This window comes from Micromys minutus, assembly GCF_963924665.1.
Source record: "Micromys minutus genome assembly, chromosome: 26".
Taxonomy (NCBI): Eukaryota; Metazoa; Chordata; class Mammalia; order Rodentia; family Muridae; genus Micromys; species Micromys minutus.
Genome location: NC_137961.1, coordinates 30,600,509 through 30,628,243, shown reverse-complemented (window position 1 = coordinate 30,628,243; position 27,735 = coordinate 30,600,509). Strand labels below are relative to the sequence as shown.

Below are 27,735 nucleotides of genomic sequence, written 5' to 3'. Positions count from 1 at the left end.
CTAAAAGTGTGAATAGAGACGGTTCTGGAAAAGTTTCTATGACATCACCATGTAAAAACAAGAGAAGCCAGCTACAGAAAAACCTGGAAAAGGCTCCGTGACAGCAGTAAGATAAAATGTAATCTGATTTTACTGAGAACGAACCACACCGTGCTCGTCACACTAGCACTGGCTTTCGGGAGGGAGGAGGGGGAGAGCTTAAGGAAGGTGGCTTGGATGGGCAGAATGCAAAGGATAATTTCCTCGGTCACACAGGAAAAGAGACAGATCAGCACCAACAATTCTCAGATACACCCTGCATATTTATGAACGCGCCGATACACATATGTGCTACCTGCCTCTGAGTATGAGCTTTAATGGCAGAAAGAAAGGAGAAAGGATGCGAGGAAGGAATGCAAGAGAGGTATTTAGTCAATTAGCCTGAAATTAGGAGCATAGAATACAATTATTGGCTTTCTTTTAAACAGACTACTTGCCAACTTATCTTCTAGCTACTTAAAAATTAAAATCTTGCTGCTTCCCGAGATAGAGCAGACAGAGCAGAAAATATCTATGCCTGAAGTACAGTTGATTTTCATTCATTCTATGCTCAAACTCCGGAGCATAGCAGACAGCGATAGAGTTGATTTCTTGAAATATGAAAAGACTTGAACCAAATTTAAATATGTATGTGGTATATTGTAACATACACACATATAGCATCGTCCCCAATCTCTCTATAGCAGGCAATTTAGAATTCCTTCACTACAGGATTCCTTTACTACTGCCAAAGAAAGCCAGACCTATACGGACAAAGAAATGCAGCGTTTCCACATCACCTTGGAGATCTGCAGGTTGGAAGGAGGAAGCCACTGCTTTTCCCGGAAGCCTACACTGGCTAAACTTCTCCAGAAATCCTTGACCCCATAGCACAGTGAGATTCAGAAGAGGAATCAACTCTGCCCTAAAGGAATGGTCCCTTGTCCGTCAGCATGTGTACTTCTGCCTGGATCTCTGAGCAGGAAAGGGGGGCCCTAGGATTGCAGTTCTACGGGAACTGCTGTTCATAGTCCCTCGCCACTGTCACCAAAGGAGAGACAGCCACTTCTGAGGCTCCGAGTGAGGGACTTCACTGCTCGCTTCTATCTCACATTCTTCTCTGTATTTTAAATATGAAATATTGACCTAGAATATTATTATGCAAAATCTCAACCATGAGGTGTATCCTAATGTCTATTTTGATAACATAAATTTCCTAGGTAAGAACTTAAAAATATAACCTTAATAGGCAAATTAACATTTAATTTACTTTAGTAATTTTATCACAAATTATTTTAGTGATAAATAAAAACGCTGCAAATATTTAATAAATTCATTTAATATGTAAATGTTAATAATCTTACTATTTAGAATCCCAAAATTAATACCAGATAGAATAAAATGTTATTTCTTAATAGATAATAATTGCAACTAACTATGAATAAAATGCTTTGTTTTTCATCTGACCAAATTTAAGGATCTGTAATATACATTTTGGGCCTGATGTAAGAGGCCACAACTCATAAGGAAGTTACAGGACCTGAAAGGCATCTTTAATAATCTCCTATTGACTCTTCTTCTGCAAATCATAGCTGCCACACTAAGGCAGCGTGACCCAAGCCTGAAGGCCTAACAGGTGCTCTGTAAGCCCAGGGCTTCAGGGATCATTGATACTGTAGCGCAGTGACTGTTATAGGAAGCCTTGACTTATACCTAGACTTGGACTTCGTTTTCTAAGAACAAACCAAGTCATCCCATGATATGGTAACACTAGTTTAAAAGAACAATTTGGGAAATCTATCACAAGCCTTTATGCATTGATTTTTCACTTCATAAAAAGAATATCAATCAATCAATCAATAATCATAAAAGCCAGCAGTGCAGGTAGGGACTAGAGGCAGAGCAAGCTGAGGGGAGGAGCTGCAGCTGACTTAACACAGTATCAAATGGCACTTTTTCTTTTTAATTTGGTATTTTCTTCTTTAATCCATTATTTTTCAGCAGCTTCTTACACAGCAGTTACTGCCTCGCTTGTACTTACAACGACACTTTTTAGCCTACAGTGCCCATCATCTAAGAGGATGCCATGTGGTGAAAGGGAGGCGGTCTTTCACTTTTGTGATTTCCACACAGGCTAAATCTATCAACTATGGTCTCCGCAAGCAGCAAGGGCTCGACCAGTGCTGCTAACGCTGCTGCTGCATTGTGTTTGATTGTTCTTGGTTCTTTCTTTCTTTTTCCTTTTTTTATGACTCTCTATAATATTTCTGAGGAGAAAGAGAAAACCCATGTGAAATAATGTATGTACGAATATATAGTGTAGTACACTATATTCATACATGGTGAGCACACACACGTGCACACACGCACACACACTCACGTTATATATACATACATACATGGTGAGCACACACAGGAATGCACATGCACACTCACACACTCACAAATGGCTTTTGCACAGTTTTTATGAAGTACGTTAGACAGTATTACTTATGTCACCCAAACACACCGAAGAAGGAGGTGCTAATCATGTGTGCTCTGTTGTACTGACATCAGAGACATTACACAGAACATTGTCAATCAAGGGTCTGAGCATCAGTGATAGTCACCACACAACCACCATGGCTGACACTAACGGCAAGACTTATTTGAATGTACTGTTTATGTGCAAACATTGACAAATACATCAGGCTGTGCTTCTGAATATGTATATGAATATACATGTACAAACACATATGTGACAACCAATGGAAAAAGAGATTGAGTCTGAAAGAGAGGAAAGCGCTGTGTGGGAGGGTCAGGAGGAAGGAAAGGGAAGAAAGAGTGCTTGTGTCATAACCTCCAAAGTAAAACACATGCTGAAAAAGAGAACTACTGGTCAAATGTTTTTTAAAAGGGCTGTACAATTTTTAGACTCCTACACAAATGTAGGTCTATGTAGAGATATAAAAACACAGTTGGTTAATTCTCTACAGCATAAGAAACTGATGAGAGAAATGTCAGAACTCGGTGAAATTACATTTACTGTGAAGGATGCTTTAACTGAGACAAATACTGAGGGAGGAAACGTAAAGAACTAAGAAGTTAGCACCCTCCTGGTTAGTGCCCTTGTGTGAGGAGGCTGAGGGGCGCTAGGGGCGCAGCCAGCAGCACAGGGCAAGATCACATCTGACTTCAGTTACTTGTTGAGAGAGAGCAGAGAGAAGAACATCTGAGTGCTTTGGTGCTGCCTTTTAAGTCGGTAGAAAAAAAACATGTCCACTCCTTTAATACGTACAAATAAACAAGACTGATGAGGTGAACCAGAATCCATCCACAGATTCCAAAATTTTACAACTGTTTATTTTCAGTTCAGGCATGGTTGATGTCAATTAGACACAGATCTATCCTGGTGATTCTCACAGAGTTCACTATAGCAGAAAATCACCTTCCTGAGTCAGAGACCCTGGATGATGGTTTAATTGATCTCCTCTGCAAACCTCAAATTCTACTCATTCTGGGAAATACTTTTTTTTTAATTTTTATAAAGCTGTCTTTTCATTTCTGCTGGTGGTGATGTTACCTAAAACCCAGAGCTACCATTTTTCATTGTTCATATAACAGTTATTTCAGGGTGATGCTACGTCTTAACAGTCATTTTATGAGAACTTTTTAAGATACTAATGGGAATTCCTTCAGTAGGAGAGCACAAAATGTATTATTAAAACATCATCTTCAAAGAGGAAAATATGACAGAGTCTTGGTTCAATGAAAAACAAGACTACATGCGAGTAATTGGCAATTTCAATGAGAAGATAAAGAACTTATTGAGTGACTAAAACCCAATCAACAAAATGATGCCTTTCTATCGCCTCTGAAGGGAGCAGCCAACATTTTAATAATACAAATGCTGCTTTGCTTTGTTTTCAATGGGACCTAGCAGACCAGAATCATCTTCAAAGTGCTGAGCTTCTATTAGCAGAAACTGAATCCTGTCTATCCTGTCTCCGTGACTAGGTATTAGCTGGAGAGACAGCAGAAAACCAAGTGAAGCCTTATCCCACAGCAAGATCAGGCTCTGTGTGAAATGTCACGATAAGACCATAAAAACAGAACAATTAAAATTGTGTCCAAAAAGTCAGTGAAAGGCATAGAGTAGCGGAAAGGTACATCTTCATTACTGGATCAAAGCAACCAATCAATCATCAATCTTTGTCTCCATCTTTACCCTTTTTGTTCCTTCTGCATACCACTCATTTATTGAAGTGTCATATAACATTATTTTTCAAATGACACACAGGCCTTCATTTGCTATGCATAAAGTCAGTAAACATTAGCTTCATTTACACTTGGGCGACAATTGGTTGGTATCAAAAGTAGAGTCTTGGTTCATCCACTAAACAGAGCAAGAATCTGACAGAATGCTGCCAGGAAAGATGGTAGATGATTTTTCTTCCTGACCTACACTCCAAGTGTCATAGTTTGCCTCTGTCTATATCTCCAAAGCAAACGACCCTTTCTGAGCTTCCCAGTGGCCTTCAGCTTCCCTGGTGCGAACCAGTCCAGACACTTCCATCAACTGTCTTCCCTACCTTTTAAACACAATATCTTGTCGTTCTTGGCTAACTCAATCTGGGCACAGATGTCTTTTTTTTTTTTTGCTCTTAATCACCTCTTTGTTATCTTTAGAAAGGATGCAATCAGACAGGCAAAGTTCAGGCCAGCCAAAAAAAATGCTGAACTCTGTATCTTAGTTTCCCAATGTCATGTAATGTAATAAAAACCAATGCCACTTCTCTGCAGAAAGTAACCCTTGTATGATCTCATCGCATATTTCTAAATGACTATTCAAGTTCAGTGTCACTAGGTGAGTAACTTAGATGAAAACTTTTATAAAGAAGCACTAGGTATGTAGAGAAAATTCTTCAGTCATTTTATACTAGTCCTCAACATCTCTATTTTGTACTTGAAAAAATTCTACGCAATTTCTAGATTTTTTTTTTTTTTTGCTTTCTCACTAAATAGGGCATCCCAGATTGAGAAAAACAAACAAACAAAAGACCAAACAAAACATAAAAATATTTAATTCCTAGTGAAGATTGCATGGTAGACCACTGTGATCTGGCCATAAGCAAATTTAGTACGCTGAGATTTGTTACTAGAAGTTGAATAATATGAAGAAAATTATATAACTACAAACTCAATATTCAAAAATTTAGCTGTTAAGATGATAAAGAACTTTTAGTTCATAGATTTCCATGTCTCACAATTTGAAGACATTACTATTTTAAATCATACATGTGGTTATAATGCCAATGATCCAGAATGTTGGTTTTGGTAGTTACTAAGTACAGTCATATATAAATTTACTTATCCTCAGTATAAAATAGAATAGGGTAATAAAATTAGATTTTTCTAAAAATGATAAGAATAATGTTACTAATTCTAAGCCATGTCAACCATTTTTAGGTTGAAAAAAAACCAACAAAACCTAAAAACAAGTTTCTGTTAGGTAAAAAAAGATATAAAGCCTAGATTAAAAGATTCTAAGCATAAATGCTGTATGTTTCATATATGTTCAGAAAATTAGCAAATTATTATTGAAAATTCCCAATTAAATCTTTTAAAGGCAGTTTAGTCTATATCAAGTATAGGTACAAACTAAATTATAAGTGTTTTCATTTGAAAGAGGCCGTCCTTTCAAAAGAACAATGCGCAAGTGTAATTCCATTCAAAGCCACACAGTATATTAAAAACTTTCAATTTTTATGTTTCAATTAATTAGTATTTCCTAAAAAACTGTAAAGGCTTTATGTAAAAACAACTGTAAAATTTTCTCCTGAGTATCCTTTCTTGAACCCATAGTGAAGGAATTAAAGTTCTCCCTTGAAATGACCAGCGACTTATTTCCTTTAGACAACTTGAGGGTCACTTCTCTATTTTTTAAGTTGTGCTAAAGATCAAACATTAATCTTGTGAATCAAGTGTGATGTTGATCATTTAATATCACTTTGACTGATAAGATTTAAAGAAAACTCAGTGAGATGATTAGATCCTAATCTCCAAATTTGAACCCGGGTGCTTGACTCTTTTAAGGTGACCTGCACACTACCCACAGATGTTCTCATGAATCTGTCCATCAGTCAATGACAGCAATCTATCAGACTCCATGCTGCCTGGCAAGTGACAGTCAGCTACTGACTGACATTAATGAATGATAAATAAAAGTGCCCAGCAGATTTATACATTTTGTCCTGTGCAGATTCCCCATGTCCAAAAGCCGGACTGATATTTTCCTTATACATTAGGAAATGAATGAGAAGCAAAAGAAGAAGAGGAGGAGACGGGAGGCGAGAATAAAAGCCAGGAACAGAAGAAACATGTGAAAGGCTACAGTGGAGAAAAATCACACTTAATGTGAGCGCTGGTTTAAACTATTTCATTTGTCAACAAGTGATCAGGTCTCAGCTTATAGGAATTTAGACGAGCTATTTTTACAAGCTCTTGAATATTTATGCTCTATTAAAGAAATAACACTGCTTGCTGTCTGTGGAAGGGTGTATGATGTCAGGAGCACCTTAAAATGAAAGATCAAAAGAAATCATGTCAGTGTTTCAACCTTACCCTTTTTGAATAATCACCATCACCACCATCATCATCATCATCGCAGAAGAAAAAACCCTCTCAATAATACATCACTAAATTCTTCTTTACTGTTAGCATCAACTTAGCTTTCTCGGATTTAAACACATGGTGGTTTGATGTTTCAGCTTTGGAAGACATAAGGCTCAGAGCGCTGTTTATCTGGCACTCATGTGTGCATGGATGTACTTCTCCTCCTGGGAGGTCGATTCTGAGCTTACATGGAACAGCCAAACGCCCCTACTGTTACACCAGGGACAAAAAGCTACGGTGCAAAGCGCAGCTCCATGGGTGTGTTACCACTGTAAAACAGGTTAGAAAACGAGAGATAGAAAGTTTACGCCGTGCTGAATGAGTGGGTAATTTCCCTTTTCTTTTGTTAACCTATTTTCCCGAAGTTGAATATCATAAGGTTTTGTAAATAAAAGAGTAACGTCAGTGATTTAAAGAGTGCATGATTTTATAAGAGACACCATGAAGTGAGCCACTTTTCTCAGCACAAAGGCACAGTGCCTTGCCTGACAGTACGAGCCTGTAATCCCCGCATTCAGGGAGCAGAGTCACTTGTGTTTTGAAGTTAGCCTCACTGGCAGGAAAAGCCTCCATCTCAGAATAAAGAGCGGTGATTATCCCTGTCTCTGCAGAGGTGCATGTTTCAAGCACATACAAACCTCTGAGTTCAGGCTCTAGCACTTTTGAGAAAAACATAAAAAAAGAAAACAACCTGAAAAACATATCGCCAGTAGATCAAAACTGTATATACCTCATGAGCAGAGCCCAGCTCTTTATTTAAATACCAGTGTGTCCAGAACTGGATCATAATAAGCAAAATCATTGGGATAGAAGGAAAGCAAAACCTAAAATTCTTCCCTTCATTAAAAAAAAAAAACATATGATATTAAAATTCTCTTTCTACTTATATTCTAATAAATGAGGGCATAATGAGAAAGGAAATTATATTATCACTATTCCTCATTTAATACTTATTACTCATTTAATACTTAAGAGGGACCAGATATGGTGATGTACAGCTGCAATCCAAGGACTTGTAAGGGTAAGGCGGGTTTAAGGAAATGAAAAGCAACTGATAAAGTCTAGAACATTGTAAACGAGTATGCATGGACAAAAGAACGAGAAATCAGAGGGAGGAGAGACATCAAGAAGCGTTTACTTTTTCTTCATGACAAGCGAGGGATGCTGAAAGTGATGATGAAGCAGATGAAGCTCTGCATAGTGAACAGGGATTGGTTCATCCTCTCCAGGGAACACGCTACATGCAAAATCAAAAACAGCCAGAAAAATGCAGAGTTCCCATACTTAACTTTACCCAAAATAAATGTTAGCCATACTAATGTATTTGATTAACTATAACTGAGCAAGACCATTAGGGTAGGGCCGGGTTGTATAAACATAGAAGTTACTTTTTGCTCACCACCTGGAATGCCACCTGTCTACTTGGTCATTTTGAGAAATAGATTCTGAGAATTTTGAGATAGAGATTTTTTTCTCAAATGTCAAATTGCCTTTCTGCCCTGAAAGTGCTGACAGGTCAAGTCTGCAGACTTTGCAGAGTAAGTGCATATAGAGGAAAACCTTGGGCTAAATATCAGAGCATCTACCTCTGTCCAAAGCCTAGGTGTCTGACTTTATAAGCGATACCCACTGATTTTACTTCAAAGAGCTTTTGCATCCAGCAGTCAACATAATCAAGATGTGCTAATTGCTAATGTTGGCCTTCTAATCAAAACTGCAAGGAAACTTGTAGAATGCATAAGCATAAAATTCATTTTCCATTTATCCAATATCTAAGCAGCTCCAATTTATTACATTTATGGTTTCTAAGAAACCATAAATATCTGCTAGGAGATGAAGAAAACAAGAATTTTATAAACTTGCAGCTTGGCAGCTCATTTTACTGAAAAAGTTTTATTTTGTTTTGTCTTTAAAACATGCAATACTTTAAACATATCTTGCAGGAACTTTTTGTTTGTTTTGTTTTGTTTAGATTTATTTTGCAATTTGTTTTGATTCCATTTATTTTGTGATATCTATAGAGGAAAAAATAAAACCATGTGGCACTTATAAATTAAGGAATTAGTGCATAAAAATAGAGACATCTAAAAATGAGCCAAGAAGAAAAATCTTATTTCTGTTTGTTGTTCCATTATGTTGAGTTATGTTTTTATTTTCTTATGCTATGGTATAAGTGTACAAACACACATACACACACGTACATATGGTTGTGTATTTATTTATGGTGTGTGTATATGCACATGTGTGTGTATTTAAGGAATTCTACATTTATGGACTGCAAAATTCTGAGATAAGTTTAAACATGAAGAAAAACCCTCAATAGTAAGCTGTGACTTTACCTTTGAAATACTCTCCAAGAAAATGACAACTTTATGAATGAGGAAGTTACTTGTCCCCTTTATTAGGGTCTCTTTCTTATTTATAGTCCATGATCTTCAGGACACATTTGTACTCCAAGAATTGATCAGTCAGATTGGCTTGTAAAATACTATGTATTAGAGGAAAAAATATCCAAAAAACCCTTATGTTACAATGTGTTTTATTTGGGTGAGTAAAGGGTATATATATCCTCCTGCATATTTCTTTTCCAGAAGACAGACGATCTTAGCAAAATAGCATCTGGATTTAGACAGGCTATGAAACGTTACTTACTCCATCTTGTTAAAAGTGGGAGATGCAAAGAAATATTTAAAGAATCCATTCAGTTTATTTGTTTAACCCGGCTATTAGTTTAAATTAATGTCATTAACATCATTAGGTATAATTGTCTACATGGGAAGTGGTTCAGTTAATAACAGTAAACTACTATTTAAATAAACACAGAACACTTAAAGTACTGGAAATTTACTGAGCTTCCTTAATATTTCATCTATTTTTTTCAGAACAAACATTTATGTTGTCCCATAACTAAGAAAAATATATTCTTTCAAAGACATTATACATAGCCATTAGTAAATCAAATACTCTCCTATGCTTTTGTTACAAAGAATGATCTTACAAGGTAGAGTAAGTTATAGTAACAGATTTTTGTTATCCAACTTCAATAATAAATGGAAGTTTACAGTTAAATATTGTAGCTAATCAATTCTTGTATGTTATTAGAGTAAAAATCATCACAGATTCCCTTCTCTGGATTTATATTTTCTGTAAAAGCAAAACAAACAATAAACTCTAGTAATCTATTGTTTATGACTTTACTACAGGAGTGAGGGTCACACCCAGAGAAGTGAGGGCAAAAAATAAGTTCTAATTAGATGATGCATTAAGAAGAAATACAGCAGACTTTGGGTCCTTTCATAGGTGCTATAGTTTTGAAGATATCAGCACTGATACATAATATTAACAGTAAATCATTTAAACGCACAGCAAAATTTTGGTTCCTAGAAGATGCTAATATTTTAGATTTGGTCTAGAACATATCTATGCACATGTAATAAGTTTTAATAGTTTGCATTGTAGAAAAAACACAAAATGTCTATAGAACATTAATTTGAACTAAACTCAAGGTCGAATTATTTTATTACTAGATTTAAAAAAATCTGTATGCGTGGAATTGAAGAAACATCTCAGAAGAGCACCAACTGTTCTCCAAGAGGACCTGAGTTCAGTTCCCAACTACTTATAACTCCAACTTCTACTAATCTAAAAATTCTAGACCCTGCCAGCAACTGCATGCATGTACACACACACTCACACAAAGGCCCCCACACACATACACACACACACACACACGGAGAGAGAGAGAGAGAGAGAGAGAGAGAGAGAGACAGAGACAGAGACAGAGACAGAGACAGAGATTTAAATAAAATTAAGTCTTATATTTTAAATTTTGTATGTGTAAAAGCATCTGCCTTTACTGTATTAGCTTCCAGAAATATCCTAGGACAAACATCCAGCCCTAAATGTGTAAGACACCATGAAGTTGATGTGCGATTTTAAATAATTTTTTTCTGAATGTTCCTCTTTTATTAATGCATTATAACTAGAGAGAACACTATACATTGTATAGCAATATGAAATTTCTCAAAACTTATTATTCTCATAGATTAGTTATCACACACACATCATCAGCAAGGAATTATTGTATAGGTTTTAATTATCTTAGAAAAAAAAGGCTATGAGTTGTATGGGGGAAGTCATCTTAAACAAATCACTGATTAATATCAGGACTGCATGCCAGAAATTCAAGCCAATTTAAACTTCTACTAGACATATAAAAATGCACCACAAGTTTATTAAAAGTAGGTTAATCAAAAATGTTTGAAAATTATATGATTGATACACAAATCATCAAAACTTGAAGCAGAGATATCAACCTCATATTCCTGACTTCCTTTCATTATATCTTATAACTTGCTATTACATTTATTGAAAAAATAACACTTCAATGTACAAGTTCTTCAATAAAAAAAAAGGAATACATTCAGAGATGGCCAAATATAGTAAAAAACTGTATACTCCGAAATAACACCTACAGGTGTTTGAATTGTGGCATGAGTCAAATTTTAAGTATTATAATATTTGCCCGTGCATAAAATATCTTTATCAAGTAGCTCTGAAAAGCACAGATACCAACTGGTTTGACAAAAGTAGCTAAAGATTTGTGGATTTTTACTCTTTATCTGTGTATTTTTCACTTAAAATGTATTAAATAAGTAAAGGTTTCTTAATGGTGAGAATTTAAAAATGTAAAAAGTGTAAGGTTATAGAGGTACAAAATCCAAAATGAAAAATATTTTGATATAATATAGACTAAAGATAGCTTCATTTGACAGGTCAGAGAACTCATTCTATATTTTCAAATTTCTTTTGTTTGCTTTCTATTAAAATGAATATTTTAAAAATATAAATTACAAGCAAAGTGATATACCTTTAGAACATTTCTCAGTGCTTAGTACCTACAAACACAGTTCAGACCTTAGTTTAGAAAGTGTCCTTGAGGCTCTGAGAGTCCCTTCCTTCTCAAGAGGCAGACAGGACAGAAGAGAAGGTCAGGCCTCTATTTCATCAGAAGAAAGAAACCAGAAAAGTAAAAAGAAAGACACAAAAAAAATGGACAGGGAATGTGAAAGTGGAAAGGAAGAAATAAACTGTTGTTCTCTAAGAATAACTTCCTGGGTACGGGGCATATTCCCTGTGTTTCCTAAGCATGTCCTAGCCAGGAGAAAAGGGGCAATCCATGGCAAAAGTGGGGTACTGTAATTAGTGGGGCATAAATGCCCTTCAGAAATCATAAAGTAGGCCACAGAAGAAGCCACAAATGCCTTTTCAGAGAGGAGCAAGACTTCAGAAGCTAGCAGTAAGGTCACAGAGGTAGTGATGAGAAATAGGTTTGTTTTTAAGGTCAAATATTAAATCATGGGATTTGGGAGGGGGGAGAACCAGTTTTTAAGGCTGCAAGGGGCCAGGATTAGGAAAAGGACAGCAATACCCCAACAGTCATGAATCTGAAATTACAGACAGACAAACAAGCCGAATGGCCATGGTGAAGATGAAAGGGTTTAAGTGGCAGCCTTCAAACTAGAGATTTCTTAGGCAACGAAAAGCATGAGGCTTCTAAATAATAAAGGATACAATGTGTCAGAGCATCACACACCACATTCATGAGGCCACTTGAACTGGGATAAAAGGGGGATGAAAGGAATTGGAATGTATAGGGTGCTTAGGAAAACAGAAACATATACTTTGAAACAGTAGCAATAAGGAAAAATGTTGAGTTTTATATCACCTTTCCAGAAACTCTGGAATTCAATTAACATGATTTTGAAACTGTCAGAAATGAGGAGGTCCTCCATAATTACCCAGGTACTCTGGGGATGCTGAAGACAGAGCAACCTGATTAAAGAGCAGCCTTCCACTCTCGGTGATGGTGAGTACCTAGCCCAGCCTCATCAGGATCCCGTTTCTTTACATTAAAACACTGTGCAGGAGCTAGCATGACTGGCCAGCAAGCAAGGATACTTGATATCAAGACTGATAGCTTAAGTTCAGTTCCCTAACCTATATGGGAGAAAGAGAGGTGGAGAAGTCTGACTCCTGAGACTTGTCCTCTGATCCCACATACACTGTGGCAAAGACAGGAACATATTCCTCTGTGTGCATGTTCCTGTCTGTGTAATAAATGCAAACAAATAATAAAATGTACGGGCACATGATGCATATGTCTGAGATAAAACATTGGTATTGAAGCCAATGGTGATTACTTCAATTACAATGGTTTTGTTCTTCACATTAGGTATTAGTGCCTATTGGGCTGAATGATTTAATCCCATCTCTAATTACTAAAATAATACCTGGGAATCACTCACTATTAGTAACTAAAAGTTAAGCAAATAAAATTTATAAGCTGTTTTACAAAAAAAAAAAAAAAAAACCAAAAAACCCAAATCAAACTTTTTTGAATATTGTATTGTTATGCAGAAGCTAATGTCATTTTAGGACTATATATTCTGAAGACACACTTCTACTTAATCTTGTGTGAATTATATGATTAGCTATAATTAATAATTGTGATTAATAATGGTGTAATTGATTATAGTAATTATAATAAAGTTAATGTTCTAGATACTTTAAATGCAGAGAGAACAGGATATCACCTCAGATCACTACACTATGTTAGAATCATACTTATAATTTTAATTCTATTTCTCCCTAAATATGTTATATACATTTTTCCTCGAGTTTTTGTTCAAAATTCTTAAAAAGAGAATTCAAAATTTATATATAGAAACATGGATATTTCAAGAACAACGTTCAGTGGTGTTAAGCCTTAGCTTTGAACATTTGAGTCATTTCTGATATTTCAAACACATACATTGCTTAAAATGAAAATGGATGATTAAATGGTATCTTATTAAAATACCCTTTGGTGTGTTATCAAAGTTAGAATGCTAGGTTAAAGGATAATGTGCTGGCTGCAGCCTGAACAATATCTGTTCACTCATTCATTGCCATAATATTTCTGCACCTAGGATATATAATATGGTATTATTAATAATGATAACATCACACATTCATTGATTATTTTTATGTCCCAGATACTATTTCTAGGATTTAACATTTATTATTCCATTCAATTCCTACAAGACCCCTATGAGGAAAGTACTATTTTTATTAGCCCCAATTTAAACTTAAGAAAATTAAAGTTTAGACTGTCCTACTTTAAGCACCTGGTAAGGTGTGGATCCCAACACATGAGGATTCTATAATTTCTGTATCACAGCATTTTAACTTGTAATTCAGATTACATTTCTTTTAACATTCATCTAGCAATCCACTGACTATCATGGAAATTGATAACAGAAATCATGTCTGTGAGAGTAAAGCATGGGTATGGTTTCCAGGGTCTAAACAAGAAGCAATTTTTAATATTGTTCATATTTTTAATGCAAAAAACTTTTAGGTTCTGCAAAAATGCATGTTCTAGTTTACAAATCATGTCTGCCACTCAAATAATAATTCTATTAAGAGAAAATAGTAAGATGCTACTAAAAAAAGTATTTATAGAAGAAATGTTTATATTTTTTGAATTTGTTTTTCAAAATAATCACAAAGAAATTCCTATTTTTTGGCAAAGAATGTAAGCTAACAATGGAAACCAAAAAATCATATCTCTATAATATTATAATTTTTTAAACAATTTTTATGGTATAAATTCTGTTTTGAGTCAGAAAGAACATTTTGAAAGCAAAGAAAGACAGGACACCTGAGCCAGATAATTATTAGACATTCTCCTTAAACAAAAACAGTTTCTCTCTACAGCAACTAAAGTGCACACTGATGTCCAGGCATACTTCTTGGAAGGATGCAGCTTAATGGAAGAAAGACCTAACATAAAGATCCAATACGCTCATCTAACTGCACCCACTTTACACTCTCTGAGATTCAGCTTCTTGGTGACATTTCAGTGATTAAATGACAAAGTGAAGGACCATTGTTGTTACCATCTACTGCGAATTATATACAGTAAAGTATGCTTTCTAGGAGGCATCTCAGCTACACATGTGCAGAGTAAAGATCATGCAAAAAATGTAAGTGTAAATATACTTCACAAAACAATTTTACTAACCTTCCCATATTGTAAAATATAACTAAAATGTAATTTTTACAATTGCTATACTCCTTACTTAGAAAAACCTACTAGTTAGTTTTCATTCAAGTTTAAATTTAAGGTTTTCTTCTTGAAAATTTGACAAGAAAAAAAATCTTACAAATTAGAATTATATGTTTTATAGTAATTGTAAGTATCTGCTTTTAAAAATCATAATATCTAATTATTGAATATAAATCCTTCATGTATTCAAAGATTTAAAAAAAAAAAAAACCTTGTCCTTGGGAACAGATTTACTATTTTGAAGCTCACAAAATAAACAGATATCAAGCTATAAAAATTGCGATCAGTTTTCACAGTTACTGAGCTTTCACATTATCCTGTAGTAAACACTGGAAAGACGAGTTAGACAGCCCCCAGATAAACTAGGCTTTAAGTGGCTAATCAGTCACATTTGGCTAGGGACATACCAGCATCCCCTCTCAAGACATCACTGTTCCTCAGTAAGGGACTGGATTTGTTTTTCAACTCTTAACAGGATCATTGAGAGGGAACAGAAGGAATATTATAAAGGCAGGCCTGGAGCGAATCCAGAGGCAAGAACCCTCACAGCCATTCACGGGCACCTTGCCAAAAAGCAGAGTGTTTCCACAAATGAGCATACTTCCTTCCTCGTGTGTCACCAACATGGAAAACCCAAGAACATTTTTGTCACAGTTAATATCACTGGTTTATAATAAGAAAAACATAAGGGCATAGAGAGGCATCTCAGTTCTCTATGCTTATAAAAGCTGAATGCCTAGTAGCAATACCTAATTCCATCTATTGCATCAGATGGAGTTTGATATAGATGAATATGAAGAATTCCTACTTTAGTTTTAGGCACAGGTGACAGTCATTTTGGTCATCAGATGTAGCACTAACGCCTTAAAACCAAAATAATTACTTGTAATTGCATCATGTTTACAAAGTAGTTTGCTCAGTTGGAACAAGTTGAGGCCTTGTCTTCATGGCAAATGTATCTTTAAACTATGGTTAAAGATATTTATATTACGTTTTCTCTGAATATGTGTACAACTAAAACATTTTATGTTAAATAAAATACAATGCATTGTGATTTTCATTAAAAATTTAAATCTTCAACAAGAACAGAACCTTTAATATTATTTCCGAGTCTTTTATCAGATAAATTTAATTGTGAAGTTTTATATATTTATTTCTGATCTGTTCATTTATAGTTGTGCAGAATCTAAATTTTTCTTTCACATTAATTAAAATATTATCATGACCTTGTACTTTACAGGGAAAAAATGTATTGTTGCTGTCAAAAATCTTTAAATAATTGTTACAGCTGGACCCCACATTACTTTTTCAGTAACTGGTGTTACCATTTACTAGATAAACTTCAGCTTTCTTCTGATTAGTTCATGACAAAAATGATGGTGCTTATACAGGGAGCCTGCATCCTACCAAACAATGGTGGTAAGGTGATCATGTTTGCGCTTCTCAGTGATGGAATTCTTACGATTTTCTAATTGAGGACTCTCATGAGAAATGAAAGGGGGCTCTGGATTGTGGAGACATAGGAGAACGCTGTGTTTGCCAACAGACCTAAGGCGACAGAAGCTCCACGTGCTTGTTCTCAATTCACTTTACAGTGTTATCTACCCCGTAGAGAATAACTTAGTGCTGGAGAGAAAGGGCTTTGTATCTGTCCTAATCCACTGCATGGTTTCAGCATTTCAAACAAAGCTCAGATTTTATGTTTCTGTCAAAAGTAAATATTTAAAGGATTTTTTTTTTTAAACAAAAACAAACAACCAAGCACAACAACAGGTCCCTTGTACAGCCTTGTGTCCTGATGCACCCCAAGGCAGCCTCCAGTTTGTCCCGGAGTGCTTGGATACACCATACTTAAAGTCCATATAGTTTTGACACAATGTTAAATTGAACCCAACACACCTAAAATATTCTTTCAGGTTATAAAGAATACTGATAATTTTGTTTGTATATGTTTTCTTTTATTTCTTAGAAACTCGGTGTGAAATTTCTAATTATAGTAGGTCTCAATTTAGAATGGCCATTTAAAAAATAGCCAAAGAGTCAGATGTGCTTAAACAAATTTTCAGAAGCATAAATTTTGTTTGGTTTCCTCTGTTTGTTTTAGGATAGGGTTTCACCATGTAGCTGTTCTTGAATTTGGGCATATACCTGCCTCAACCTTTAAAGACCTGGGACTAAAGGTGTGTATCACAACTCTGGGTTTCTGGCATTTTAGTATTTTTAAGTTAGTATTTTTTTTAAGTCTCATCAGTGTTATTGAGGGAGGAATAAATGTACTTTACATCTACCAGGGGCAGCATGTTAATTTGTGGGTAGCATTTAAGTTTAACAATGAAAAATAATTTTGTTAGGATTGTCCTTCCTTTGTGATGGAAACCACAATAATAATGTTGCTTTAAAATATAGACTCAAGGTTTAGAAAAATTTCAGGTTTGAATATTGGACTACCACAGGATTATTAACATAACAGCAAGTGATCTATTTGCTTTTCCTAGGTTTCCCCTTTCCACTGAATAAAACAGGACAAGGTCACCTACGACATTGAGCAAGCTAATAGAGAAAAGACACAAGGCTGAGTACCCAGAGTAGCTAATGGAAAATGTATTTAGTTAGAACAATTATTAGCTATAATCACCTTTAAACTAACCACTCATTACAAATAGTTAAATGATGTTGCCACCCTAGCAGTACAAGGAATTCATAAAAGTCATTTTGCAGAGTACATTACGATTTGTAAGTTAATAATGACATACTATAAATTGTGTGTGTTTGTGTGTGTGTGTGTCTTAGGATCTAGAATGGAAATGATGGTACACATAATTTTATTTTAAATAAAAATACTGGCCTAATAATGCTAATTAATAGAAAAGGGAAACTGAAAATATATGCTATTTTTGTTCAAAAAAAACAAATATAAACAACTCAATTGCTGTATTGTGATAGTTCAAACTTTAATTCAGACCCCTTCTACAACCATATGATCTACTATAGGATGGCATGTCAGAAGAACACCCATTTGTATTCTTCATTCCAGGAAAAACACGAAATCATTGGTAAATGTAAGTAGTTATAGAGGTGAAATGGTGCTGTCACATTTAAAATCCCCTTATTTATAAATGACAATTCTAAATATATGTGCTATATTTGTTAATACTTTGGGAATAGAGCTCATCTTTTTGAGCTCTTGTTCCTGCTATTTTTGTGCTAATCAAAGGCTCAGAGGGTCAGGGGTAAGAAACAGGAGAATCATATCTCACAGAATCCCTACTGATATTCCCTCAGTCTTTCCTGTCAAAAGCCCACTTGGCTGATTGCCTCGTGTAGACCTCACAGGCCAGTATGAAACTGTTTCTGCCCGTGTTAGCAAATGTGTTGAATGGTACAAATAAAATTTTGCTAACAATGGCTATCAACACCAGTATCCACTGCATACCGTCAGGGAAGATACAACTACAGGTAGTCACCGTGTTTAACAGTGACTTTCAGATAAAATCAACTGGGTGAGTGGCATAAGAGATTTACTTATTTGGATAGTCATTATTATACAAAATATCCAATAACTAAAAATTCAAAGAATCTTAATAGCAAATATTACTTACGTTCACAAGTGTCCCCTTTCTGCTGATAGCCTGCTTTGCAGATACATTTTCCAATGGGTACTAACCACTCTCCTTCTGCACTGCAATGCATCCTGGGTGAATTTTCTGCCTCTTCCTCGGCGCTGCTGACACATGTCCCACGAACCTCAACTAAGGAGGAAAATTCTGAACCAGTCACTGTATCTGGAAAGACAGCTAAGTTCTCAATAATGGACCAGCACTTCTTGTAGTATACTTTGACAGAAACCAATGCTATGCAAGCCCCTACATCCTGAAAGGCAAGATAGAATCCCTTTTTGGACAGAGGTCCAATCTCTCTCACCTCAGTGTTCAGCTTCATCTTTCTTTCACCAAGATCGCCTTGTGTAAAACTTTCATCTGCAGCAATGGTGTCTATTTTAACATAAAGGTTTTCTCGTATATTCCTGCCGGTGTCGTAGTCTGTTTCATAATAGTACAAATTAAAGGTTTCCTTGCAAGTTCCCAGTACTCCGGGAAGACTATTACAATCCCTCAGGGTGAATTTCAATTCTACAAAAATCCTTTGTGCGTTGCCTTTAGAAATCCAGTTAGTCCGCAGCCAGTTGTTCTGGTTGGGCTCCATGACTTGGCACACCTGGTATGTTCTTATCGGAGTGTAGTTCTCATCCAAGCCACTAATTTCTTCCCACTGTAAATTAAAAAAAAAAAAAAGAGGGAAGAGGGTTCATCATTCTTTCAGCAAAAATAAATGCATTGTATTTTCCAAATAAGATGAATTGAATAAACACAGATTCAAAAGTATGGATCCCTGGAAGTCAGGGATGGTAGAGTTCCTACTCTACAGTATCCTTGGGCGCATCACTGGTGTTTGATAGTTTCAACATACAAAGAACATTTCACGTTGTTTTATATCTTCTCTAAGAGCACTGATATATTTTTAGATGTTTAGAAGTCTGTAGTCTCTGGTGAGTCTACAACATGCTAAGGCTAATGATTATGAAAATTACCCTCAGAGCACACAGAGGCAAAGAACTACTGATAATCCAATTGACATTCCAAGGGTCAGCACCATCCTTAAATTCAAAGACGCCTGCAAAGAGTTAGAACAAGGTTCCAAAAACACTCCAATGTAACAACACTGAACAACGTGTTGTGGTTCATAGTGTGAAATATTTTGCAATTTTTTTAAGATGAGATGTGAGTAAGAAACATTTAAAATCTTTTACAGACGTACTTATTTTTTTCAGCATCATTTTACGCTTGTACATAAAACCATATATAATTAGCAAGTAGTTCTGAAAGTAAAATTCACTCTTAAAACAAATTGTTTTCAGTGGACAGCCAAAGATGCCCGACAAATTAGCAAGCTATGCATGAATGGATTTAAAATGCCCATTTATCTTGTGATGCAATATATCCTACAAGCGAACTGATTTATAGTCATTCACAAAAACAGGGGACAGATATTTCAGCAACAGATTCAAAGATGCCCGAATCGTGTGTACTACGCATTGCTTATAGCAAACGCATGTCTAAGTGTTTTAAAGGCTTCAGTAATAGCTAGTCATATCAGGGGCTGTTCTCATCCTCTCTTGCTAGTACTGCAAAATTTCCCCACTCACAGTATGATATCTTACCAATGAAACTCTTATACACTCATTCTCCTTTCCCCAATTAGAAATACTAGATACAAAGTGTTGTGTGTTTTAAGTCGGAAGTCCCCTGGCATCTGATATCTAAATCATTAACTCAAAGACTATAGATGAAAAAGATATAAAAATACACATTTTGTAATGACTTTCACTCGTTAAACCTGACCAAAGTATTAATGAATTCAAACTGACTTCATCAACTTGCTGTGAATTTCTAAAATCATTTCTATAAAATTAACAAAAAAATTGATGAATTGAAGAGTACTGAAAATCAGAAATGTCTCAAGGAAGAGAGAGTTATGAAGTATTTACTAAATTTTTATTTTAACAGCCTCACATTGCCAAAGGTCCTCAAACAGCGAAGAACTGATTTCCATGCTATGTTTCTTGCACACAGTTCTTCACTGCACAGAACTGTGCACATTTATTGCTTGAATTATCTGCTTGTATTCTATTTGCATGTAACTAAGAAAATGTCTCAAATTCCTCCACTGGGAGAAAGATTTTTCTCTCCTAACCTGACCGAAGTTATGGAAGGCAAAGAGCCCAGGTAATGATGTGTACCACAAAGCCAAAGCACCAGAGTTTAATGTGCTCTCCTGACCATGCTTCAGCTTAGAGATTTCAAGACTGATCATTCAAAGGACCAATCTCCAGTATTCACTCACTGGTGGTGAATAGGTGAAATCAATGCTGTTGATTTCAAGAAATCCATGAAAGCAAAGCAAAGTCTCACTATTTGATATTTATGTCATGGTTCATCATACAGTTTTTGAGAGTGAAAGCCTCCCACAAAAGACACACTGTTGGGATAGATGCCTCAATTCACAGTGGATTTTATAAGTATTACACAATATATATTTTATAAAATCATAAAAATATTTTCTCAGCAATAATATTTCTTCATGTAAGAATGTATGAACAAATCTGTCATACAAAGAAAATGCTTTGGATCATATTTCTTACACGTTATTGATTCTTATATATATATACAAATGTAATAATATATATATTCTTCTTGACTGCTAAACTGCTCATTTGAGTCCAAGTTAACACTGACAGTCATAATTTATCATGTTGTGGATTACATGGATGAATTACTGCAATCATTTATCAGTTTACTTTCTCAGAGATAAAGCCATCTTCTGTATCTATTTACTTTAATTGATGGATTGTAGAAAATGGGCTGCATCTGTCATTGGCAAGAAAGGTATTTATTTATTTTGAACCATGTATGTCTTTCTACAATATCTATTCTCTAGTCAAAAAATTTCACATGCAAGGAAGAACCTCAAGTTCATTAGACCTTTAGATTATACTCTTAAATTATCTGTCACTTTACTATAATTTCCTATGTCCAATATAGATAATTACAATATGATTCCAGAGAAAATTTCTCAGATTTTAATGTAACAGAAACTCTGAACGCTTAAAATTTCTCATTTTACTATTAAATGGGAAGTTACTTCTCCCAGTAACTTTCCAGCTAATATTATACCGACTCTATTATTTTGTTCATGTACATTTGCTCTTATTGTGAAAATCAGTTGAAAGTGTTTATTAATATTTCATGCCCCCTTTGCCCCCAGATTTTCTCATGCGTTAATGATAAACTTAAGTAACAAGGGAGGTTCTTTCTCATAGTCCACTGGCTTTAGAAGAATTGAAGAATTTGTTCTAGCTCACTATCAGAAATAATTCATAAATATGATGTTGAACTAAATTTAAGTAATGTATCCATCTGAATATATTAAAATGGTTTAAAAATTAAGGTTCTACTTAGATTTAGGCAGGCTTGTTTAATGTTATTCCCGTTCACTCCAGCTGAATTTTGCTGTAATATGGATACACTCCTGCCATCATATTTGATTAATAACAGCAGATAGTACAACACAAATGTTAAGCAGCTAATATTTTATGGCAAATCTTACGTCTCAATATACTCTTAGAGTTTTTGTTACCCTCTGGAGTCTATATTGGACAATGTTAAACCTATTTTTAGGAGAGGAAAACAGGTTTCATACTGTTCTAAAGAATTACACATATTCTACCTGGTGATTATTACACAGAAGCACGAGGTAACTACAGAGGCTTAAGTGAGTTATTGAAAAGAATGTTCCCTGTAATTAGTAAGCATTTATAACCTGAACTCACAGGCATGACTGATACCCTCACAGAAAGAACTCAAAGGCTTGGTTTATTTCATTTTCCCATTTCTCCAAGTTCAAAGTAGACTTCCTTTCTGTACTTTGAGAATCCAGTATCTTATGAGTAATAACGAAACATTAAACAGTAATATTAAGTTTTTAGCATTTTAAATGTCGGGAGGTGAATAGTTCCTCTATGGGGGAGCTTTCCTGTCTTGGTCTGAACAGATACAATCATACTGTATGAGGTATGTACCTACCCCACTGGGTGGAGAGGAAATCCATTCCAATTCTGTCTGTTGTGCTTTCGAGTCCAGTAACAGTACTGAAAAAGACAAGTTTTATTTCCAATGTTACAAAAAAATTAAACACATTCTAAACACTCTAAGATAAATGTATTTTTTAAATAAAATTGCTACTTGATGACTTGAGACATTTATATAAATGAAATGAGTACTGAGCAGCCATCTAATATAAGCATGCTAAACTTTCTGGAGGGGGGAATACTTTAAAATATACATGCACTTGGTACCCTTTAATTAAAATATAAATATAAAATTTCAGTGAAATGCAAACATGAAAATCAATTTAGAAAGCTAAAATCAGGTGGTTGTGCAGTAACAACACACAATAGCTTTGGAAGTCAGTGAGTTCTCTACATTTCAAGACAGGAATCTACTAAGATATAACCCCCCCCCCCACGCTACTATTCATCCAGGCTCTGTGTTTCAATATTCTACCAGCAATAATTTCTGTCATCTCTTGACAACTGGAGTTTAATGTTTAAAGGGGAAAACACTCACAGTTCTTTGGTTTTTTATCAATATGGATATAGAAATGTTAAATCCATGGTAAACAATGTTACCATGAGAAGCATGTCTCTCTTACCTAAAAGTTGTGCTTTTGACCTAGTCAGCATTTACATATATGTATATATACATATATATGTGATTATAAAATGAATACATTCCAACATACTCACTCACTGTTCTCTACATGACTTAAGTTCCAAGCTGACTTCTACAAGCAATTGTACTCCATCTTTAAACTACCAAAAACATAATTAATATTTATGAAAATTGTGATTAAATTATTATTTGTATTAATGGAATAATTCATTAGAATGTTATCCGTTATAATAATTATCCTTTCAGTTGGTTATGATGTTGCTCTAAGATAATTATTCTTATAAAATACTTACTGACCGAATTGATTTTAGAGTTACAAAGCCTTGGTGTTTTAAACAATATACCTGACTCTCAGCATTTTCACAAATAATCTACTGATTCAGAAATCATCATGAATATTCTTTACATATGCTTAATATCATCTCCAGGAAATTGTTTAGATTTTGACTTGAAAAAAAAATATGTACTCAGATAAACTTCTTAATATTGAAACAGTTCAGACTCCAATTTTAAATGGTGTATGCTTTGAAAGGTAAAGAAAACGACATGTTCAGAGACCAAAGAGTAGAGTGTGCGCTCAGTTTCTTCACCAGGAGTCAACCTTATCCCCAGTAAATGGAAAGAAATAGATACAAAGACAGAGGTTGGTTTTCCTGTAGTACATTTAAGACTGTCAGGGAGAGGGGATTGACTCCCTTTCAATTAAAAATACAAGTTCCTCATAAAATTTCAGTTTCTGTTCTAACATGGAACACCAGTAAATCGTTGGATTAGTGTATTTACAAGAAAAGTAATTGTGAAATGATTGTTTTACCTGGAGAAGGGAGGAAGCCTAAGGAAACAAATTCATGTCACAGAACTCTCTTTCGGAATTTATTGTGGGGGATGGGTTGCTTTTACATTGACAACACCCAGTGGATTTTAAAACCTACGTGACCTTTTGGGGTTAGTTTTAAGAGTGAAATAAACCCTGCAATTATCCTTTCCTGCTATGCCTTTACCCCTCAGCTACCTGCTGGCCAGCAAGTTAGCAGAGAACCCCCCCCACCCCCCCGCAAATCAAGAGGAAGGTGGCCACCGAGCTGGTGATACTTTCGGGAGGCTCTGGAATGCTGAATGTCTTCCTTCTGGAGCCCGGCACCGCGTCTGCCTCACCGCGCGCCCGGGAGAAGGCGCGGGGCAGCTGGCGGCTATCAGGGGTCCAGGGCCCCGGCTGTGCCGCGAGCCCAGTGGCCCGAGCTGCGGGAGCATCGGGGCGGGGCGGGGCGGGGCGGGGCAGCCAGACGGCTGCGTCTGCCAACCTAGCGTCCATTACACTTCCAGACCCGGGACTCTAGGGAGCGGGTGGCGCCCAGCCTGGGCTGGAGTCGCGAGGAACAGACGGGCTTTCGGGAAGCGCCTCCTCGGAGGGCGCGGGGCGGCGGTTGTACTGTCGGGCTGGGAAGCGGCCGCCGCAATTAGCTTCTGCGCTCCCGGGCCACTAGGGAACCGGGAAAGGGGACCCGGGAGGTCGGTAGCCACCCCAGCTGCCCTAGAGGCCGCGCACCTGCTCGCCGCCAAGCTCCTCGGTGGCTGGGATGCCGCGGGCCACCTCCGGGTAGCAGCGCGCAGGGAACGCCACCGCCTGATTGCGCGCCCGAGCGCCCGGAGCGTCGCCACCGAGAAGTCGGGCGCGTCCCCCACCACCTGCCTCTTAAACATCTCGTCTGCATCTAAAGAACTCGGGCTCCGAGAATCAAAACCCTCTCCACGTAGCACCGGAGGAGGAGAGCAAGAGAGGCCTGCTGGCTGCAGGCACCTCTCCCCCTAGTGATGCTGTTATTTATAGCTCAAACTCCTGCTGGAGTCTGCCAGAGCTCGCGCGCGCCGCTTCGCTGTGCGGGGCAAACTTTTCCTCAGATCCCGCTATTCCGGAGGAATCGGGACAAGGTGGCAGGGTGTCTGTTTCTGGTCGCCAAAGTCAAGAGGCCTGAAATGTGTGTGTGTGTGTGTGTGTGTGTGTGTGTGTGTGTGTGTAGCAGACGCTGGTCCACCTGCATACATAACCATCAGCTCAGAGGCACGTTTTCCTCTGAATGGATTCAGCGTCAACACAGACTGCAGATGTGCAAAGTGGGGTCAGAAGGTCAGGCTGTTCCAAAGTACGATACTGCACCGGGTTGGGGATGTTGAGTGACCGAAGAAGGGTAGACGAAGAGAATAAAGAAAAACTGCGTGAAATCCTAAGTTTTAGGGATAAAAGAATCGAGGACCAATATGCCCCCTCCCTTAGCACTGCCATGACCTAAATCTAACTGATCTCTCTCCCTCCACACCCTGGAAGAGGCTTCTAAAGTATCCAAGAAATCCACCTTAGAAACGCAAGCTTGTCAGATGAGGTACCGGCATTGTGACACTGCTTAGCAGCGAGACACTTCCTTTGACAGGATTTTATTTTTCCCCAGCTCCAACTACAGGCACGGAAAGGTATTTTACCTTTTGCCAGTGGTTCAAAGGAGACGCAGGGAAAAAATACCCACACACAGGCGTATCCTGTGGCCAAAAAAAAAAAAAAAAAAAAAAAAAAAGCCTCCCCTCGCGTACCACAACTCGTCCCCACAGGCCAGGACTGGCTCCTCGGACTCCCAGAGTACCGGACCTGGGCCAAGAGATTGGAGACTTCTCACTCGGTGGCCTCTCGGTGCAGACTGCCGGCTGCTGCCAGCCCTCCGGGCGGCGGGTCGAGCCCCGGCCCCGCGCGCGCTGCCTCCCCTCGCGGCCGCATTGTTTCGAGCGGCAGCCGAGCGCCCACCGCAGGCCCTCGCCCGCCGCAGCCGCCGCAGTGAGCGAGGCGGCAGGAGCCGGAGCGCTCGCAGCCACGGAAGTCTCGGCCCCTCCGCGGAGGCTCGGGGGTACGACGCGGAGCTCCACTCCCCAGGTTTCGAACCAACTCTCACCGTGGCGTCCACGGCAGGCCGATCGCAAGGGACCAGACGCGGCGGTTGCAGCCGAAGACCCGAGGCGCCGGATGCAAAGGAGCTCGCTCGCCTGGCAGCCTCGCCACCACGGCCCCCCGGGCTGCCCCGGCTGCAGAGCGCGCGTCCGTCCCCGGCCACCCCTTGGAGCTCGGGGCCCCGGACTAGTCCGGGCTCGTCGCCGCGCTGGTCGCTCGGAACTGAGGGCGGGGAGGGGGCGGGGGGTCGAGGGAGGGTCGCCCGGCGCCGGAGGCGCGGCGGCCAGCGCCGCGGACCCGTCGGCTAGTGCAGGTAGACAGCGAAATAAATAAGTCAGAACAAACTTTGCTTTCCTCTGGCCTTACCTTCCTTCGCAGCCTGTGCCTCCCCCGTGTGTGCAAAGCCAAGCAGCCAGATGTAACACAAAATAATCCACGAAGGGTACCGAGTTTGAACAACCATGGTGCATGAGCAGGTTTGGTTCTTTTTTTTTTTTTTTTTTTTTTTTTTTTTTCTTTAGGTTGCAGTTGGGTCGCCGCTCTTTAGATGCTGTTTGCTCCGAAGTGGGATATTATTGTTGTTATTATTGCACTCCTCGCATCGATCCCCTTCTCGGTCCCAGGCCGGCTGCTCCACGTTTAGCTGTTTGATTTCTCTCTCCCTCCCCCCCTCCGGTTCGTTCGCACCGTGTTTGCTGCCTGCAAGTCTCCGACTGCAGACCGGCCGCTTGCTCCACACTCCAATAATATCAATTAGGGGGAGGGGCGGGGCTCCGAACCCAGAGCCTCCGCCACTCCGACTGAGTGGCAGACGCAGCCCGCCTGCCAGGCGGCGATTCCCAGGGCCGGGGGGCGGGTCCTTACGAAGTGGCCGCCTCTACCTTGGAGGCGGGGTCCTGAGCAGGAACCAATCAGCGCCGAGCGGAGTCGGGTTACGAGTCCAGGATTCCCTCCCAGATCGGTTACCGGGAAAGCGGGGACCAGGCGCTTTAGGCCAGCGGCGTGCTGTCGGGAGCACTTGGCTTTTAGCTACTGCAGCTTCACTGAGCTGGATAAACCCGAGAATAACTCTCCCGACTTACACTCCTGTATATGGCAGAGCTGCTCAACGTATTCTAAGAAGGCAGAGCCTTCCCTCAGCTACCAATCACCAACCTCAACCCAGACAGGGAAATTGAGCTATGTCTTGAGAACGCCTTTTACTTTTTTGTTAGCCACCTCTGCGGGTCGAATAACTTCGGTTTTCTGCATTTTTTTTTTTTTTTTGTAAAGTTTGAACTTCTCCTGTTCTGTAACTCGAGACACACTTTTAGCTACTACTCCCCTCAATCTCTGAAAGAATAAAATTAATCAAAAGTATATTTCCCCTAAACAAGGTTTGCCAGAGTTTGCTACAACCTATGACAAAAGAAACAAGGAAAGTGGGGCTGGAGAAAGAAGTCTTTTGTTTTATGCTCGCCTCTTCTCTTGCTCTATCTTCAGTTTCTTCTCCGGGCAACTAGAACCTTAGAAAACGTTTTCTGTCGGTTTTTTTTTTTTTTTTTGGATGCTTCTCGTTTTCTAAGGTCTTTCATAGATTGCCCCACTCGAATTATTTCCCATTCCTCTGTGTAAATAACATTCAGTTCTAAAGAAAGCTGCAAGGTAGTAAATTCACAGTCACTCCTTTTACTTGGGCAAACATTTACTATTTTCTGTAGTTAGTCCATAATTATTCTGTAATTATCTTT

General features: G+C 38.0%; 1 protein-coding gene across 2 annotated transcripts in view; it reads right to left on the bottom strand.

The window, feature by feature from the left end:
- The window catches only part of EPHA7 (EPH receptor A7), a 150,190-nt gene extending 123,500 nt beyond the window's left edge, over positions 1–26,690 (bottom strand). For both annotated transcript variants that reach the window (XM_080938611.1, XM_080938612.1), the window contains exons 1-3: positions 26,372–26,690; positions 22,426–22,490; positions 18,385–19,054 (exon numbers count right to left, since the gene is read on the bottom strand). In XM_080938611.1, coding sequence (XP_080794737.1) covers positions 18,385–19,054; positions 22,426–22,490; positions 26,372–26,468 — 832 coding nt within the window. In that variant the 5' untranslated portion in view covers positions 26,469–26,690. The remainder of the gene's footprint in view (positions 1–18,384; positions 19,055–22,425; positions 22,491–26,371) is intronic.
- Positions 26,691–27,735: the final 1,045 nt, after the last annotated feature.